Source organism: Ursus americanus, chromosome 12 (genome assembly GCF_024610735.1).
Source record: "Ursus americanus isolate L20-20 chromosome 12, mUrsAme1.1.p, whole genome shotgun sequence".
Classification (NCBI taxonomy): Eukaryota; Metazoa; Chordata; class Mammalia; order Carnivora; family Ursidae; genus Ursus; species Ursus americanus.
Window position 1 is genome coordinate 24,821,693 of NC_142138.1, and position 21,603 is coordinate 24,843,295.

Consider the following 21,603-nt stretch of genomic DNA (forward strand, 5'->3'; position numbering starts at 1 on the left):
TAGGGCACTGCAGTAGAAATGGTTTTATACCAGACAGAGCTGAATTTGACTGCTGGCTCTGACACTTCCTAGGTTTATGATATTGTAAAAGTTAGCCTCCTGAGTTTTCCATCTGCAAAGTAGGAATAATAATATCTTGCTTGCAACATTGTTGTAAGAAGTAGAGATGATAGATTTTTGAAATCTAGTTTAGTGGCTTACACCTATATAATAGGCACTGAGGAAATGGTGCCCGAACTATCTTTTTATTTGCAATTCCCCTGCATTAGAATATTCATGAAAGAACAAGGGATTTACAGATGGAGAAAGTACAATATGTCAGGCATTTCATGATACCCTGTTAATGCTGCCAGAACTAGAGAAGCTTACAGTCTTAACAATCCCAAAACACTGACATCCAGGCTTCAATAGGGATAAATAACAGGATGTTATGAAAGTACACAAGCAAGTCAACTGGTCTTAAGCTGTGACCTGAAAAATGGGAGGGCCTCATCTTGGAGATGGGGTAGAAGGGAGGTGGGATCGGGTGGGATGGAGAAAAGCCTCAGCTGAAGACCTGGCTTTGCAAAGGCAAAACAGAGTATGCTGGGTACAGAAACTGGAGTTGGCTGAGTGTGGCAGGAGATGTAATGCAGGCCTGTAGAGGGAAAGGAGTGAGGAAGAGACAGGGAACCAGAGAATGATCAGATGAGAAACTGGAGAGGTGAAGGGCATTGAAAGCCACGTTAAGGAGTTTGGGCTTTGTCCTGAAGAGAGCAGAAAGATAATGAAAATGCCTAAGCAGGGGATGGACCCAATTACATGTGCTTTTTTAGAAGTAACATGTTATGACCTACTACAAGGACGTTCAGATCCAAGCATGGGCTTTTGGTGATTTGCAAGTTCTTGAAATTGGATACAGATTGAGTGTGTGTATGTGTGTGTGTGTTTCTAGAGATAGCAACTGTAAATTTGACTCAAATGATTAAAGATTACCACCAGCGCACTTCCTGTAGGATAAAGCCTTGACTCTTAGACTTTTTCACATTCTGGCTGAAACCTTTGTTTTCTGTTCCCTTCCACAAAGTTTAGAATGTAGCTGCTTTTAACTTTCTGCCATTTCTAATACATCTCCGAGCCTTTCTTCTAGTACAACTTCCTGAACTGCTCTGCTCTTCCCAGTCTGTCCCTACTTTCCCAGCCCACCTTCTGCTCACAGAACTATCCTTCTCTCAAAGCCTGTATGAACTGTTTCTTCCTTTAAGGCATTGTCTCATACTTTTTCCTTGTTATTCTCTAGCACAAACTCAAATCACAGTCATAGAATTCTGAGGAGCTGACTAGAATGACCGATAGACAAAGAAACCAGTATACTAGAAATAGAAAGTCCAGAGACTGACACATCCTTATGTGGAAATCAGATATGCAACAGAACTTGCCTTGTAAATCAGTGGAGAAATAATGGACTATTTTAAAAGTGGTGCTAGAATAACTGGTCAGCTATAAAGGGAAAAGAATGGATCCTTACTTCACATCATTCTCAAAAATAAATTCCAAATGAGTCAAGTCAAAACATTAAAACTTTTGGGAGGAAAAAAAAATAGGAGGCCATCTGTACATATTAAAACTGAGAGATAAATTTGACTACTGTAAATGCCTTTTTATCAAAAGATACCATAAAAAGAATGGAAAGATGAGCCATATATTGAGAGAACTGGCAAAGAATCAGTATCCAGAATATGTGATGAACTCTTTCAAATGAATAAAACAAGAAAATATGTTCAGTTTTATTAGATATTAAGTAAAATGTTCTACCATGGTATGCACCACAGATTGGGAAAAAATTAAATTGTCTGACAATACTAAATTTTGGAAATAGTATGAAGAAATAAGAATTCTTATCCTTGTTAGTGGGAATTTAAATTGTACAGCTACATTGGAAAAAAATTCTGTTACTTAGTAAATTTGGGCATATGCCTACCTCCTTGGAGAAACTTCTGTACATGTGCACTAGCAGACATATATAAGAATATTCTTAGCAACATTGCTTATGTTAGAAAAAAATGGAAAAAACCCAAAAGTCTGTCAACGGTAGAATATATAAGACAGTTGTGTTCTGTGAAGCACAAAGTGGTAAAAGTGAATAGATTATATACATCAACATGGAATAATGTTGATAACATAATATTGAATGAGAAGGCAAGTTGCAGAAGAAAGCATACAGTATTATTCCATTCATATAAACAGACAAATCTTAACAATATATATTTTAGTATTAGTAGACCTGTGGTAAAGTATAAATAAAAGTGAGGGAATGAGTAAAATAAAATTCGAGAAATTGGTTGCCTCAAGATGGGTCGGGTAGGAACCAAAAGACATGACAGAGGGGCATAAAGCAGCTTTGTTAAACTGGATTGAGGAATATGGGTCTTTGTTTTATCATCATAATTTTAAAAGAACATACATATATATACTCTTGTGTATTCACATTTCACAATAAAAAATTTAAAAAGACAAAACAATCATAAGATGAGTATAATGACCTACAAAAGACATGGTTCCTTAGCTTAAGGAGTTCCCAGTCTGGTTGTTTGAGAATCTCTGCCCTTCTTCTTTCATAGACTAATGAGTTGTGAAGAACTTTTTCCTTTATCTTTGTTTCCTTTCTACATTCTGTTACCATTTTTCTCTCTTCTTAAATTGCATGCTTAGCTCGTTCATTTCAGCCTTCTGTTTTTTCTAATGTAAGCCTTTAAGGTGACAAATCACTCCCAATTACTCTAGCTGTCTCCTGCCATTTTTAACACGCAGTATTTTATTATCGCTTACGTGTATTTTATAATTTCCAATATGATTTCTCCTCTGACCCATGAGTTATTAAATTTAAATTTCTACAAAGCTTTTTAAAGTCATCTTTTGGTGAATCAGTTATTACTTGCATTATGGTCCAAGAATTTGGTCTTTTTGTTACAAGTTCTTGAGTTTATTAAATTTATTAAGACTTTATGTCTAGTATATGGTTAATTGCAAATTTTTCATATGCACTTTTTAAATAAGTACTATCTATGGTTGAGTTCAGTATTCTCTATGTGTCCAGCAGGACAGTCTAGTGGCCATCAATTCTTCTATAGCTTTTCTTTTTGTCTATTTTGAATCCATTTTTGAGAGATATTTGTCAAAATACCCTGTTATGATGTTACCTCCTTGTAGATAAGTCAAATTTTTCTTTAAATGTTTTAAAGGTAATGATAGTGGGTGCATACAAGTTTAGATATATATATTCCTGGTGAGCTAGTGTTTTTTTAACATATGGCCACTCTCTACTAATAGATTTTGCTTTAAATCAGTATTGTTGCATAAACTTTATTATGGTAAATTTTGACAATTTTATCATTTTTTCATCACGTATTCAGTGGATCACTAGTAATAAGATATAGCTTGATTATCTTTTATTTTAATCTGCCCTGATAGTTTTTGTTTTTTAATTAGAGAAATTAATCCATATTTATTGATGACAACTCTTGGTATATTTGCATAAATTTATTCCATGCTAGTCTTCATTTTTATCTATATTGCTTCTTTTAAGTATTTACTTATTTTTCATTATATTTATTAAAGATATATTTTTTCTTTTTGTTTTATTCCATTTATTTTGCTTCTATCCTGTAGGAAATTTTATACCTATTGCTATTTCTTTAGTTGTTACCCTAGAAATTAATCTAAAGTTAATCAGTATTTTACCCTCCTCACAAACAGAGCAAACATCTGAGACTGTTTTATTTTATTTATTTTTAAGATTTGTTTATTTATTTGAGGAGGGGGCAGGGGGACGGCTAGTGGGAGGGGGAGAGAGAAACCAAGCAGACTCCTCCCTGAATGCAGAGCGCCACAAGGCACTGGATCTCATGACCCTGAGATCATGACCCTGAGATCATGACTTGAGCTGAAACCCAGAATTGGAGGCTTAACCAAATGTGCCACCCAGGCACTCCATCTGAAACTGTCTTAACCTGACTATCTCTTGCCTGATACATATGCCTTTGTTGTTCAGATTTTTAGTTCTACCTAGATTTATTGAGCTATTATTGATGTATAACATATGCAAATTTAAAGTGTACAGTGTGATGATTAAATAAATGTATATATTGCAAAATAGTTACCACAATAATGTAATAAGGTATCAGTAAGGTACAACATCCCCATCCTTCCACATAATTAGGATTTGTGTGTGTGTGTGTGTGTGTGTGTGTGTGTGGTAATAACATTTAAGATCTACCTTCTTTAAAACTTTCAAGTATATAATACAGTATTGATAATTATAGTCACCATGCTGTGCATTAGATCTCCAGGTCTTATTTATCTTATAGCTGGGAATTTGTACCCTTTAACCAACATCTTCCCATTTCTCCCATCCCACAGTCCCTGACAACCACCATTCTACTATTTCTCTGAGTTCAACTTCTTTAGATTTTACATATAATTGAAATCATACAGTATTTTTTTGTCTTTCTCTCTCTGACTTATTTCACCTAGCATAATGCCCTTGAGGTTCATCCATATTGTCACGAAAGGCAGGATTTCCTTCTTTATATGAGTGAATAACATTCCTTTGTATATAAATATATATACACCACACCTTTATTCACTCGTTGATGGGCACTTAGGTTGTTTCTTATGTGTTATTACACTTATGTGTTATTATACTTGCATGTTATTATATATATATATACATATATATATAATATATTATTCTTGTGTGTTATTATACTATTATTCACAATAGTGAATAATGCTAACATGGCGGTGGAGATATCTCTTTGAAATAGGTGTTTTCATTTCCTTTGTGTATATACCCAGAAGTGGGATCGCTGAATCATATGGTAGTTCTATTTTTAATTTTCTGAGGAACCTCCATACTGTTTTTCATAGTGACTGCACCAGTTTACATTTCTACCAACAGTGCACAGGGTTCCCTTGTCTCCACAGCCTTACCAACACGTGTTTCTTCTCTTTTTGGTAATAGCCATTCTGACAGGTGTGAGGTGATGTCATTGGTTTTGATTTGCATTTCCTGATGATTAGTGATGTCAAGCATATTTTCACGTACCTGTTGACCATTTGTATGTCTTCTTTGGAAAAGTGTCTATTCAAGTCCTTTACCCTTTTTTAAATCAGGTTGCGTTTTGTTTTGTTTTGTTTTGTTTTGTTTTGTTTTGTTTTGTTTTACTATTGAGTTCTATCAGTTCCTTTTACATTTTGGATATTAACCCCTTACTAGATAAATGGTTCACAAATATTTTCTCATTCCACAGGTTACCTTTGTATTTTGCAGATCGTTTCTTTTGCTGTGCTTTTTAGTGTGATGTAGTCTCACTTATTTATTTTTGCTTTTGTTGTTTGTGCTTTTGATGTCATGTCCCAAAAACCTTTGCCAAAACCAATGCAAAGAGCTTTTTACCTATGTATGTTTTCTCTTAGTACTCCTACAGTTTCATATCTTACATTTAAGTATTTGAGCCACTTTGAATTAAGTTTTATTAGTCGTATAAGATACAACTTCATTCTTCTGCATGTGGCTGTCCAGTTTTCCCATCACTGTTTATCGACTAGACTATCCTTTCGGCTTTTTGGCTCCATTGTCAAATATTCATTGAATGTATGTGAGCGGGTTTATTTCTCGGTTCTCAGTTCTGTTCCATTGATCTATATGTCTATTTTTATGCCATTGCGAAACTGTTTTGACCTTTGATTTTTTTAATCCTGTAATTAGAAATTTTGCCATTATTTTATATAGCTAATGTTTATTTAGATTTAACCACATGTTTGTTTAATTTAAAAAAATTTTAATGCTATTACTTCTTGCAGCTCAACTGTGTCTGCTAGAGTCCTCTGCCTTCTTCCTAAAGATGCCTTTTGAGGGGCGCCTGGGTGGCTCAATCACTTGAGCGTCCTACTCTTGATTTTGGCTCAGGTCCTAATCTCAGGATCTTGAGGTGGAGGTCCGAGTCAGGCTCTGTGCTCAGTAGGGAATCTGCTTGAGATTCTCTCCCTTTCCCTCTCCCTGTGCCCCTCCCCCTGCTCATGTGCTCACTCTCTCACTTGCTCTCTCAAGTAAATAAATAAATCTTTTTTTAAAAAATGTATCTTTTGACAGTTGTTTTAGTGAAGGTGTCTTGGTAATAAACTCAGTTTGTCTTTATCTAAAAATGCTGTCATTTTGCCCTTTTTCCTAAAAAAATAGCTGCAAATATTTTATTATTTATTCTTTGTACTTTAGTACAACTAATGAGTCATTGCTTTAATTGTTAAATCTTCTTTCTCAATCTCAATCTTTAGAAGGTAATCTCTCCTTTGGTAATTTGTAAGATCTATCGCCGTTGATACTCTGCAAATTCATGTAAGTCTAGATGTAGGTTATTTTTCATTTAACTTATTTAGAATTTTTTGAGCTTCCTCAATCTGAAGATGAGGGTCTCTCAACAATTTTGGAATTCCTCAGGTGCCTCATCCTCTTTTTCTCTAATAAATTTTACTTACATTTTAACAGTTCTTCTTGCTGTGTTCTTCATGTCATTTAACCAGTCTTTTCTATTTTCCATCCCCTTGTTAATTTCTTAACATCTAGTTCACTATTACTTTCTCCAGCAATGTTTATTATTCTGATCTGTGAGCTCTCTGTAATAATCTCCTCTTCTATCATCATGCTTTCAAATCACGCTTTTATTTCTTTAAACATATTAAATACATATAAATTGCATTTTGTGTTTTATAATTCTAATATCTGCATTATTTTGAGGCAAGATCATTTGTTTTTCTGCATCATCTCATTCAGTTGATTATTTATTATATATTTAGTGATTTATTAAAAAATGATACCGTATTTGTTAGAACTTTATCTGTGGGAGTTCATTGAGGTCTGACTTTCCTTCAGAGGACATTTGTATTTACTTTTACCAGACATTTGGGGGCAATAGTAATCTAGAACCACTTGTAATTCTGGATTGGGTTTTAGGAAGCCTTATGAATACTGGGAATTCCAGACCCTAACTCAGGGGAAGATAGACCGTGATTGGTAAGCCCTAGGAGGCTAATTTTCATTTTTCTTTCTGTTTTTGTTTTTATTTCTTCCTTTCCTTTTTTCGTACTCTTTTTCTTTCCTTTCTTCCCTCTCTTCATTCCTTTCTTCCTCTTGGCCTTCCTTCTTTCCCTTCCTTTCCTTATTTGTTGCTTCTTTATCTTTCCTGTTTTTTTTTTCTTTCCCTCTTCTTTCTCTCTCCATTTTTCCTTCCTTCCTTCCTACCTTCCTTCCCTCCTTCCTTCATTTCTTCCTTCCTTCCTTTCTTCTTTCTTTCTTCTCTTTCTTTCTTTCTTTCTTTCTTTCTTTCTTTCTTTCCCCTTCCCTCTTTCTTTTTCTTTTCTTTCTTTCTTCTCATTTCACTCAGAGTCAAAACTAAGAAAGACATGCATTCCCCACTGACCCTCTTTGAAAGACTCAGTTTTTTCTAGTTCACTCACAGAGGATGTCACCCTTAGGAAAACCCAGTTCTAACTGGAGTGGCTTATAAGCCAATTTCCCACTCTATTCAGACCCCAAGCAGTTTTCCATCCCTCTGTTTGAAAGCCTTCAGGCACCACAACCAATATCTATCACCAGAGCAGAAGTTAAATGTAGACCTACTCAACTCTCTGTATTAATATTTTCTTGTTATCTGGAATTGGAGGAATTTTGTACTTTATAGCCAGACCTTAGTTATGCATTAAAGGGAGTATGTGTGTAGCTTTGCTACACTAAAATATTCTTCTATGAATATTTAGTCCACCATACTTCTAAAAACAGAAATTGACAGAAGCATTTCATGTCTTTTTTTTTTTAAGATTTATTTGTTTATTTTAAAGAGAGAGAGAGAGAGAGAATGCACAGATTGGGGGGCAGAGGGAGCACCACCCAGGCACCCCTCATTTTATGTCTTTAATTTCAATGGTGAACATGGACCGTAGCATGTTATAGGTATTCACTAAATATATTCTAAATATATGTAAATGTAAACTCAGAGCATTCACTCCAAGATCGAAGTCTCCTCATGCTTTAAAACAAATCATTGCAGCTAGATTAAGTTACACATTCTTTGAGTTGGGAGTATCTTTAGATGCTATAGAAAGTTAAAATGTTATCCCTCTTTAGCCTTCATCTGCCTAACCTGTGCCGGCTCTTGGGTGATCCATTTTTTCATCCCCCTTCCAGGTATACTTTCATGAATCTACCCCACTGCTATCATCAACATCATTTGGTGCAGATATCCTACTTCTGTGTTTACATAACACCGGATATTTATCTTCACACAGTTTTATTTTTCACATTGTAATTAATTTATTGTGTAAATATTACATTGTAAGCAATCTGAGCTCAGTTGCTGTGTCTTATTCATTTTGTGTCCCTTGCACTTAGCATAGTATCTCGTTTGTAGCAAATAGCAATTCATGGTTTTCCATGAATAAATGAATAATATATCTCTTAGAATATACATTTTTGGGTCTAAATATGTTTTATTTTCCTCACTCAGGACTTTATCTCTTGTGTCAGCTCCTTAGAAAATACCTAACCATTGCTTTCTGGAGTCAGTAATTTAAATTGCATACTCTTCTCAAACCAATTTCTGTCAGAGTTAAATTGCTTCCTTTTGCCCAAGAAAGAGAACACTTCAGTTCAAAAATATTTTAAGGCTCAAACAGTTTTAATGTTTTTGAAATCTGAAATATCTTTAGCAAATGAAAGACAGGATAACCATTACCATTAACAGTCTTACTCTAATTAGCTATTAATTATATTTGCTGTTTTATACTATATGAAAGAATCACAGCTAGTTCATAATCATTCTTTATTTCATTTTCATTCAAAGCTTGAATCTTGAAAGAATCATTAAAATGCCTTCTAAGTTCTTTGCCAATTTGTAGACATCATGACTCATATTCAAAGTTCACTGCTTTGTTTATGAAATTTGGATTCCACTGAGATTGTTTACCTATCTGAAGCTTCCAGTTCAGTTAAGTACCACTCTCAGCTGGAATTTATCAGTGTCCTCATTTTCCCTTGACTTATCTAAGTATACTTATATATTTATGCAGTATATTTAGATATTTATGCAGCATATACTATGTACAAGACATGGTGCTAGCCACTTTGGCATGTACAAAGGTGAAACAAGTGATATCCAGATGAATTAGACATGAATCCCACTTTCAAAGACCTCTCATCATCTAGAAAAATAAGATATAGGGGCACCTGGGTGGGTCAGTTGGTTAAACGTCTGCCTTCGGCTCAGGTCATGATCCCAGCGTCCTGGGATTGAACCCCGCATTAGGCTCTCTGCTCAGTGGGGAGCCTGCTTCTCCCTCTTCTTCTGCCTCTTTCTCCCTCTGCCTGCTGCTCCCCCTGCTTGTGCTCTCACTCTCTGTCAAATAAAAAATAAAATCTTTAAAAAAAAAAAAGAAATGGATTACTATATAGGGGTGCCTCTGTATTTGTGTATATAAATATTCAGAATGGCCAACAGTTATTAGCTCTTACTATGTGCCAAACACAGTTTTACACATTTACAAGTAAATAATTTCATTAATTCCCAGGCTACTGATTATAAGACATGTCATTATCGTACCACTAAGGAAGATACACTCCTTAAAAATTATAACTTGCTCTTTTTTTTTTGAAGATTTTGTTTATTTAGTGGGAGAGAGTGTGTGTGAACAGCGGGGGTGGGGGGTGCAGAGGAGAGAGGATCTCAAGCAGACTCTGTGCTGAGCACAGAGCCTGACTTGGGGCTTGATCTCACAATCCTGAGATCATGACCTGAGCCGAAACCAAAAGTTGGACACTTAACTGACTGAGCCACCCAGGAAGCCCCAAAATTATAATTTGCTCTTGATTATAAGATTCAGTCCAAATATCAAAGATGTTAATATGTGAAAAAATGCAGTACTTAAAACTGATGAAATATAGTAACTCATTTAATCATCTCAACAACCCTTCCAACTAGGCAATGTTATTTTTCCCATTTTTACAAATGAAGAAATTCGTAGAGTTCAGAGATGTTAGGTAATTTGCCCAAGATCACACAGCTAGAACCAGATGCATGGGAATTGAACCCACATCAGGATGATTCCAAATGCCATGCTCTTAGCCTCTATACCACAGGAGTGTTAGATTCTCCATGTAATAAGATGTTCAGGAGTTTCTATACCTTTTGTTCCTGACATAGCTTCATTTAAAATTGGAGAAGAATTGGGGCACCTGGGTGGCTCAGTCAGTTAAGTGTCTGCCTTTGGCTCAGGTCATGATCTCAGGGTCCTGAGATTAAGCCCCGTGTCAGGCTTCCTGCTCAGCAGGGAGTCTGTTTGTCCCTCTCTGTATGCGCCTTCCCCCAACTCACGTTCACACTCTCTCTCTGAAATAAATAAATAAAATCTTTAAAAAATAAAATAAAATAAAATCGGAGAAGAATATAGGGATCTCTATTAATTCTTTTTCTTTAATTTCATTTTTTTCCGAGTTTTTGTTTGAATTCCAGTTAGTCAACATACAGTGTAAATTACTTTGAGGTATAGAATTTAGTGATTTATCACTTACATACGACACCCAGTGCTCATCATAACGAGTGTCTTCCTTAATACCCATCACCCATTTAACCCATCCCCCCCACCTCCCTTCTAGTAGCCATTAGTTTGTTCTCTATGTTAAGAGTCTCTTTCTTGTTTGCCCTCTCTCTTCCCCCCACCCCCAGCTATATTCATTTTTTTCTTTCTTAAATTCCACATATGTGTGAAGTCATATGGTATTTTTCTCTTTCTGACTGACTTATTTCACTTAGCATAATAGTCTCTAGTTCCATCCACATCATTTACAAATGGCAAGATTTCATTCTTTTTTGATAGCTGAGTAATATTCTCTTGTATAAAAAATACTACATCTTCTTTATCCGTTCATCAGTCAATGGATATTTGGGCTCTTTTCATAATTTGGCTATTATTGATAATGCTGCTACAAACATTAGGTTGCATGTATCCCTTCAAATTAGTATTTTTGTATCATTTGGGTAAATAGTACTGCAATTGCTGGATCCTAGGGTAGTTCTATTTTTAACTTTTTGAGGAACCTCCATACTGTTTTCCAGAGTGGCTGCACAGTTTGCATTCCCAGCAATGGTGCAGGAGTTTTCCCCTTTCTCCATGTCCTTGCCAACACCTGTTATTTCCTGTGTTGTTAGCCATTCTGACTGCTGCGAGGTGATATCTCATTCTAGTTTTGATTTATATTTCCCTGATGTTGAGTAATGTTGATCATCTTTTCATGGGTCTGTTAGCCATCAGGCTATCTTCTTTGGAAAAATGTCTATTCACGTCTTCTGCCCATTTTTTAACTGGATCATTTAGTTTTGGGGTGATGAGTTTTTTAAGTTCTTTATATATTTTAGATACTAACCCTTTATCAGATATGTTACTTGCAAATATCTTCTCCCATTCTGAAGGTTGCCTTTTAGTTTTGTTGATTGTGTCCTTTGCTGTGTAGAAAGCTTTTTATTTTGATAGTCTCAATAGTTTATTTTTGCTTTTGTTTCCCTTTTCTCAGGAGACATATCTAGTAAGAAATTGCTATTGCCAATGTCAAAGAGGTTAATGCCTCTGTTCTCCTCTAGGATTTTAATGGTTTCCTTTCTCACATTTAGATCTTTAATCCATTTTGAATTTACTTTTGTGTATGGTGTAAGAAAGTTGTCTCGTTTCGTTTATTTGCACGTTGCTGTCCAGTTTTCACAACACCATTTGTTGAAGAGACTTTTTCCATTATAGAAAACCCAAAAGACACCACCAAAAAATGTAGTACCTTGAACTGATAGACAAATTCAGAAAAGTCACAGGATACAAAATAAAAATACATAAATCTGTTGCGTTTCTATACACCAATCATGATGCAGCAGAAAGAGAAATCAAGGAATCTGTCCCATTTACAATTGTACCAAAAACCATAAGATACCTAGGAATAAACCTAACCAAAGAGGTAAAAGATCTCTACTCTGAAGATTGTAAAACACTGATGAAAGAAATTGAAGATGACACAAAGAAAGGGAAAAACACTCTATATTCATGGATTGGAAAAACAGATATTGTTAAAATGTCTATACTACTCAAAGTTCTCTTTCCTAGGTTTTCTGTAGAGCATGTTGAAATTCTAGCATTACATGAAGTATTGGAAATAATTGTTGTACGGAGCCAAAAATGCCTAACAAAAAGCAAGAAATTGTATATTTTATCTTAAGTAACAACCAGTACAATCTAGTTAGAAAGCTAACAAGTTAAGAAATAACAACTATGTACTACATTGTTTTTGCCTACAAATAATGAATTACATGAAAGAACAAGCAGTAGTTAAATGTCCTGTGGGCCAATTGCATAGTCATGAATACCGGACACTTTATCTGTGGAAATTCAGCAAAACAGAATTAGAAATGTCAAATAGAAAAGATCTCATTAAGATAATTCTTCCAGAAATTAATAAGAAATTCTGTCCAACTGTTCATATCTTGGGCAGTCAAAATAAGATTGACATAGCTAAAAAATCTAACATTGTTTCCCAGAATGTGGTACCGGAAACATGTACATCAAAATAATTAGATCACTAGAGTGCTTGATTAAAAATGCAGATTTTGACCCCCATCCCAGACCCACCTCATCAGTACTTCTTTGGGTCAAGTCCAAGAATCCACATTTTAAATAAGCACCTCCACTTAGCAATGATTAAAACCATGCTGGATTTGAGAACCATTGCTTTAAAACTTGACTCTTCCCCATGTAGTACCTTGAACTGATGGCAGAAATGAACCAATCACTAGTGATTTTTTTTTTTTACCAAATATCAAAAGTTAAATGTTTCATTTGTTAGATATTTGTGAAGCAGTGTGGAGGGACACAAAAGAAATATGAGCCCATGTATTCAGTTGTATTGCAGTCCTTGGATGTTATATAAACAGTTGTTGGAGATGATTAAATGGAAGTAATACATGGTTGCAGAGAAAGAGATTGAGGTTATCCTGGTAGTTGTGGAAATAGAAAGGAAGGGACAACTCCAGAAAGTATTTGAAAGAAAAAAATTAGTAGAATCAGGGGCCAATTTAACATTAATAGTAAACAGAAGGGGAAGAAATGGAATACCTTGCGTTTTGAATTTGGATAGCAGAGAATAGCGAGGCATGAACATGGAGATGTAATGTGAAGCATTCTGAAAAGAATTGAGAGTGTGAGTGTGGGAGGTGAGACTTTTGCAGCTGTCCCTTTTATTACCCCATTTATAAAGATGGTGAATTGAATTTTGTTACTAACTTTATGTACAAATGGATTTAACCAAATGGAGAACTAATTAATCATATTTTCTTTTACAGCAATTGTTCAACTGTCAAGCTCTAAGAAAACTAAGTATTCCTGATAATGATCTTTCAAATCTGCCAACCACTATTGCTAGTTTAGTTAATCTTAAAGAACTCGACATCAGTAAAAATGGTAAGATTCTCATCTTATCTCTAAATAACTTGAATTTTTAATTGAAAATGTGCTTTGTTTTCTCTTAGCAAATGATATAACGCTTTTTATTTGGTTTTATTGTAACTCGAAGTTGATTTTCTTGAAAAGTTAAATCTTAAACCATAAATCAAAGTGAAAAGTTCTCTCCCCTCCACTTATTAACGTCCCTGACTCACTCAGGACCTTTTTCCACTCTGTATTCAGATACTTGATTTAATCTTTTGTAGAACATTTTACTACCTTTACACTGTTTACTTCCCTCATAATCAGAGTAAAATTTTTTCCAACGTGGTCAGTAAGGCCTACCTGTTCACCCTCCTTGGAATAGAACTCCCAATTTCCCTTCTCTGCTCCATTTCCCCCATAGCACTGACCATCTTCTCAGTATTGCAGAATTTACTTATTTCTTATGGTTATTGCCTATCTTTTCCTGCCTCAGAATGTAAATTCTGTTATTAGACAGGAGGGACTTTTCTGTTTTGGTCGCTGATATATCTCTCTGAAATGTCTTGAGCAGTGGCTAGAAAAAATAAGTGCTCAGTAGTATTTGTTATATTTCTGGCCAAACTTATATGTGTGGTGATGTTGTTAAATGCTGATGCTAATGTTGATATTCTTGTTAATGACATTTTCCTTTAAATGTTTGTGGGAGTCTCCCGTGTCCTCAGATATTCATAAATCTTGATTTCCTTCCAAATGAATGTGCCTCCTCATTTTATTAGAATAAAGCAAGGATTAATCAAAAAGTTTTATGTCTAGGCACTGTGAGGATATAAAACATGACCCCTCCATCATTAAGCAAGTTGGTTAAACTTGTGTGTGTGTGTGTGTGTGTGTGTGTGTGTGTGTGTGTGTGTGTGTGTGTGTTGCTTTGGTTTTTTCAAGCTATCAGTTTGGTGGCAGAGGAACAGACATGAACAAAACAAGGCCCTGTCCTCATGAAACTTACATTCTAGTGGATGCATTAGACATTAAACAAGTAATTATGGATGATTAAATAAACAGAGTGAAGATACATTGAATGTGAAGGACACGTATACTAGTGGAATAAATCCATTTGGTGTGGTTAAGGAAAGTTACCCTAAGAAATGATACCTAAGCCCAGACGGGACAAATAGAAGTTGTTATTCAATGGGTATAAAATTTCATTTATGCTGGATGAATACATTACAGAGATCCATTTTACAACTTGATGCCTATCGTTAACAATATAATATTGTGCAATTCAAAATTTGTTAAGAGGGCAAATTTCATGTTAAATGTTGTTATCATAAAAAACAAATAGTAGGGGGACAGAATAAAACCCTAGGAGGTTCTGGATATATCTATTATCTTATTTGTGATGATGGTATCATTGGTTTTTGCATATGTCCAAAGTCATCAAATTGTATACATTAAATACGTGTAGTCTTTTGTGTATCAATTATACTTCAATACTACTTTATTATTAGGGAATAGTTCAATAAAGCCTATGACTTGAGGAATTCCATGAGGTACAGTAGCATCTGAATAAAAGAGAACATTTCATTTGAAGAAAACAATAGACTGCCAACAGGGACACACACATCTTTCTACACCAACGTAACTTACCACATAGAAGGTTTACAGAAAGACAATTCTTAAAAGGACTATGTGTTGACTTAGAGAGAATGGCAGCTAGATTTAGGCCCATAGAAAGATGACATTGTCTACCTTTATTCTTTTGAGAATAGATTTATAGGCCACACATTTGTGTGGATAGATATTTCTATACTTATATTGCTTATATACTTAAAAACATTCACATATCAAATTCTATTTTCAAATTACAATTCTGAGAGATATCATATGGCCAAAAATAACACATCTCTTGGTCTTCAGGCTGGTTTAGCTGAGTAGTCTGAGTAAATAAATATCTATTTTTTTCAGGAGGATTAGAAAAAAAATCATCCCCAAATATAAACACAAGTCCTAAGAAACATTGTTATTTTATAATAATATCCTAGTGGTCCTCTTGCATCAAGAAATTTTTTTTTACCAGGAAGTGAACTTCAAGTTACACTTATTTGATTCAGAAAGAAGTCTGTGAGCATCCTTAGAAGTCATTCTGGATATTATTTAGGGAGTTTCTGCTGTGCTTATGATCTCTGTATTCTGGAAATATTTAAGCAAAAAGATGTGCTAGACATGGTGAAGCAATCTGCAAAGTTAGTATAGTACAAAAGGTTTGACGAACATGATGTTATATCAGCCGTTGATAGAAGTTACACAAACAGTAAAAGATTTTGACACATCAGTCCTTTTACAAAATTATACCTAAAAAAGCTGTCCCTGAATTCTGTGGCAGAGACCTAGACAGTGACTTAACGAGCATACTACATCCTTTGGAAATCTGCCAAGGGAAGAAAGAGTAGATAGGAAAAAATAAATGCAGTGTCAGCATCACAGTTGACAAGGTTGGAATAGTCCTGGTGGAGGAGTTAAGGTATGAGAGAATGTAATCTGTATTGGCATTTAGGTACCGGCAGTAGAACGTTTAATTTTGAGGCAGGGACTCACTCAAGTACTAGTCAATCTAGGTAAAAATTTGCTTGAAATGTGCCTGAATTTGATAAGTGACCTTTTATGACAAAACTAAGTCACTTGGAGGCTGAGGTTAAATCTGATCTTGATTGTCCATGTGGTCCCAAGTCTTTACGTTTCATATGCATTTCTGCCACCTGACATCCTGATTCACCATTTTCCCTCCATAATTCAAAAATACTCTTTTATATTAAAAGCTTTAAGTGAACTCTTGTGTACAGAAAAAATATCTACACAATTTGTGTGAATAGCTTTCATCTACCTTTCTAACCACAATTCCAGCCAACTCATATCCCATTCCATTTCATTCTCGGGTAATGCCAAATTGTTCCCAAATGCATCAGGCTGGTTACTTGTGACACAAGGAGCTATACTATTTTCTCTGCCCAAAATATTCCCTCCTCCCCACTGCTGTACCTCCTCAACCAGAGTCCTCCGCACCTTTAAAAGACCTTTCAGATATCATTTTTTTCTGAGAAATATTCCTGACCCTTTTTACACAAAGAGACTCAATTGTTTTATCTATGGATATGCTATTTACCTTTTTTAGGTCTTATTTTGTGTCTTCCAGGTAGGGTTTTGTGATTTCCTTCAAGAGAGACTTACACACATTTTATTAGACTTATTTCTAAGCAATTTATTAGTTTTATATAATGTTCATTTTTTAAGTACTTTTTAAAATTTTAGTTAATGTTATATGGAAACATTACCAATTCTGATATCTTGATCTTATATTCAGCCATGGTGCTGAATACATGACCACTAGATTCTTTTGAATTTTTATGTATAAAATTGTATTTTCTGCATATGACAGTGTTTTTCTTTCCCATCCTTATACCTTCATATCTTTTGTGTCACTTCTGCCGAAGTTATACTTTCCTAGGAGATCACCTATTTCATCAATTTTATTGTCACACATTGCGCATAGGCTTCTCCTACCCATTTTATAGATCTCTACCATACCTGTGCCTATTTCTCCCTATTTCTAATATTGTTTACTCATGCCATCTGTTTTTTCCTATTTTTATCGGTCCGTCCTGTTAGAAGTTTTTCTACTTTACTAATCCTTTTAATAAAGCTTGTTAGTCTCTCTGTTGGTCGGTTTGTTTATTCTCCGTCATTAATTTTTACTTTTCTGCTTCCTACCGCAATTTTTATTATGCTCCTTCTACTTTCTTTGGGTTTACTCAGTTGCTTTTAGTATTCTAATATATTTGGGGCTTTTTCAGTCATCACATTATTTTTATTGAACTATATTGCAGACTACATGGTCTGGATGATACTGATTTCTCATCATTTATTGACTTTCACATTGTGGCCAAGTATATTGTCAATTTTTAAAAATATTCCCTTTTGCTTATAGTAAAAAATAAAAATACATATCCTCTGGTTATTGAGCACACATTAAGGATCTACTAACACTACAATATACAATTACATAAGATATATATATATAGATAGATAGATAGATAGATAGATAGATACACACACACACACACACGCGCGCACAGAGAAAGAGACAGAGAGAGGAGAGAGACAAGTAAAGAAACATTCATGCTGCATGTAAATCACCCTTCCTCTCTTAAGCCTTTCTGTTACCAAATTTACATGTAGCAGTCCATGGGTAAATGCATCACTTTCCATGCCAATGGGTCTTTTATCATTTATTCCTCAGATCTTAATTCAATAGTAAAATAAAAATCCTATGTCTATTAGAGATAAATGCATTTTATGATATTGTGATCTCTGAATAAATAGCCTATGCCTGTTTGTAGAGCTGATACCCAGTCATAATAAATTGTTTTATATGATAAAGCAAGACAATAAATGATAAGGTTTAATTAGGTAGTGGTTCAGTTTTAAGTCTGATTGTTGATTTGTCATAGCTTCAAAGAGACTGATACTATAATTTAAGGACTTTAATGTAACTGCATTAACGTGAAAACCCTTCTTAATTCTGCAGCAATTAAGTGATTTTTCTCTCATCCTCTAAAACTTATTTCTGTACAAGAACAGATTTGAACAGCATCATAGTGGGCAAAATCACTATTGTTAGTTAAAATGAAAGGCAATCAGAGTTGAAGGCATTATTATGTGTTTTACTAACTTGACAATTATTCCACCCTTTCCCCAAAGGCGTGCAAAACACTGACGACAAATACTATCCTCAACTTTCAATGAGGAGAGGGAATTTCTCTCAAACACACTAGAAAAAGAAGATATGGGTAACCAATTAAATGATAAAAATCTTTAAAAATTTGAGCATAAGAGAAACAGAGACTCTTAGTAGTATGTATATAAATTCTTAGGGAAATCTATTTTGGGTCACCTTATGTGAACTGGGGAGAAAATGTTACCGTGCAGTTGTTATCAACAATAAATATGCTTTTTTGTGTCTGGCAAGTCATTAGACCATTTGTTTACAGTAAAGCTTAGTATTTTGCCCTATTAAATGGCTCCCTCACAACACTCTAAGTGTGTTATTTATCTGAAAATCACTAGCGCTTCTCTTACTGTAAGACTACCTTTCCAGAGAGTCCACTTCTACCCAAGATTACAGTGTTAAAATAAACTGAGGATTGACTCCCTGTGTTTCCATTAGAGAATATCATGGCAACAAATACCAGGTCTGTTCTCTTGCCACCTTCTCAGCCTAATGCCGGGACTTTTAACTTTTTTTTTCTGTCTTCATCAAGAAATAAAATCAATAAGCAATGCTTGTGTGTATCACTAGCACTTACTCTTCAGGGGATGAAGTTTACAATTTGATAATATAACTAAATACATATTTTTAAAAAAGGAACTGCCCTGACACCCTCATCCTTCTGAGGTCTGTTCTGAGCTCTGTCACCTGAACTGATAACCTTTCCTTGAGTCATAGCAGAGCCGTTTCTGAGCTGAGTGATTAACCTGTCTTCTGTGTCTCTGTAAATCCTGGAAAATTCTAAGAGAACAAAATCGAACTGGTAAAAAGCATGTGAGCCTTCTGTCTACTACTCTGTACCTCCTCCCAGCATCGGTATAAACTCCTTGAGAACAAGAACTGCTACACCATACACTGTCAATATGCAGGCGTAGTAAGTGCTCAATAGGTGGTTGATTGATAATGAAGGAAAACTTCATTGGTCAAATATGAAGTAAGATTATTAAACAGTTCATTTCACTATTATGAATGTTTGTTTGCTTTTGAAGTAGAGAGAGAAAGGGAGAGAGTCAATCAGGTATCACTTTTTAACTCATTTGGTCTAAGTCAGATTTATTCCTCTGTGAATCAACTCATTGTTGGTCAAGGTCACAAAGACTTCTCAAAATTTTTGCCAGACATATTCCTAAGGCAGAATCAATTGCATGACTGTCTCAAATTATTGATTACCTTACCTGCATTTGGTTCTTCTCTTTATAGTGCCACTAAAATAGGCAGAGTCTTGCAGGAGACCTTTTGATTCTCCTTGCTTACGTTCCTACTGACTTCTTGATTCTCTTCACTAGAGTGGTTAGAGGTAAAGCAAAGCATAACATCTTGTTTATTTTTCCTGTTTTTTCTCTCTCTTTCCTTTAGGGTGTGCTGACCTGTATACTTTCTCCCAATTTTACAAACCTAGTTGCGAATGCTTTTGCTTTCTCATATGCAATAGATTGCTCCCTCTGAAATCTCTCTATAATCATTATTTCCTACTCAGTGGAGTATTGCCTCACTTACCAAATATCTTTGGGGAATGTAGGTTTATACACAAACTAATTTTCCAAAATAAAATTACAATGTATCCTTTTATATATCAAAATATTTTATTTTAATCATTCTGGTTAGAAATTGTTCCAAGAATGTTTCATATTGCATTATCTTCTTTAAATTGTTGTAAGTAGTGCAATCTAACTTTTCCAGGTTGACTCGAGTTCATCGTGGGCTGTCTTATTGAACTTTTTTTAGTATGTGTAGCTGCTTGTCTCTACACGAGATAAGACTGATAGACTTGAAGAGTTTTGTTATTGACTTTGTAGTTTTTCCCATCACCCCTTCTATTATCAGACATCAGTTATAATTTATTCATACTAATACCCTGCCAATTTGAGTAGCCTCCTACTCCAGTTGAACAGTATATAAAGAATAGAAACATTCTGAACTAGGCTTATAGCACTTGTTGCAGATATTTTAAATTCAGAAATAATTAACTTTATTCCTGACCACTACACTCAAAGTTTCAGGAAGTTGATACCATCTGAAATTTGACTGAAGGTAATTAATAGAACAAATGCAGTTTATAGTGCCCCATGTAAAAATGCTACATAGTCAATCTTGAGTATGCATTAAACTCAGAGTTCCAGAAAGTTGGGGTTGTTTGTATTTGACCTAGAGAGTATGTATGGAACAAATGCAACATTTAGTGCTCTGTTATAAATGCTACATTGTCAATCTTGCATATCTAAGACTTATACCCCAAAGTAGTTTAAATCCTAGATTTGATGGAGGCGGCTTAACATGGGTAAGATTTGATAGTATTTGGAATAAGGTTGGATAGGTTTCAAATCCTGGCCAGCCTCTGAGACTCGGTTTCTCCATTAGTTAAATGGGAGTAATAAACCACTTTAAAAAATTGTTGTGAAGTTGAAATAAAGCAAAGTGCTTATAACATTTCCTCAATAAAGTCCATTTTTTCTGCTCCTAAATCTAATTCAATTTACTAGATACACAAAAAAAATGACAAAAATCAGTATCACAATGAAAATAAAATATTAGATGAAAATATTAAAATCTCATAAATATATTTCCTCCTTTATTTTATACAAGATATAACATTTTGTTTTTGTCTCTTATCAGCATGTGGCACTTATATCACGGAATGAACCCTTCGGACTGATATCTATGAAATTTGGAAAACAAGCTTGTCAACATGCACTATACACAGCTATTATCATGTGTAATGATTCATTCAAAATTTATAAGTAATATAAATTTTAATGCATTTGAGAGAGCACTAATTCATTTCAAAATTTGATATTTGTAGGAAGTCTTTTATATTATGTTTGAATAGAAAGAGACACCTTTGAATCTTAAGTCTCTGTACTAAAATCAAGTATTTCTTTCCATTACCTTACTCTAAGATCTTTTAGTTCATTGCTTTAGGGTATTGATGTGAAAATATAATTAGATCCAATTTAATAAACACTTGCTGAGTTTTCATTTTTTTTCCTCGGTCTGATTGAGGAACTATCAGGAATATCAAGAAATTGAGTGTCAACTGATGAATCTCATTCTGCAACTCCATCCTCTTTTCAGATCACTTTCTTGTACAACTCCAATCATCATTTAACCCTATCAGAACCACCAATCTATTAATATTCTGGTGTATCCTTCCAATCTTGCCTTTTTTGTTCGTTTTCTTTTGCCCTCTTTGCATGACTTGAATTCTGTGGTCACTCATCACATGACATGCTTGACACCCTTTCTCCTATCACATCACTCTGCTTGCTCAGTAAAATGATGAACCTGTCTGAATC

General features: G+C 34.7%; 1 protein-coding gene across 2 annotated transcripts in view; it reads left to right on the forward strand.

Moving 5' to 3' along the window:
* LRRC7 (leucine rich repeat containing 7) overlaps positions 1-21,603 on the forward strand; it is a 312,980-nt gene that overhangs the window by 18,218 nt on the left and 273,159 nt on the right. For both annotated transcript variants that reach the window (XM_045801366.2, XM_045801367.2), the window contains exon 2: positions 13,407-13,524. In XM_045801366.2, coding sequence (XP_045657322.2) covers positions 13,407-13,524 — 118 coding nt within the window. The remainder of the gene's footprint in view (positions 1-13,406; positions 13,525-21,603) is intronic.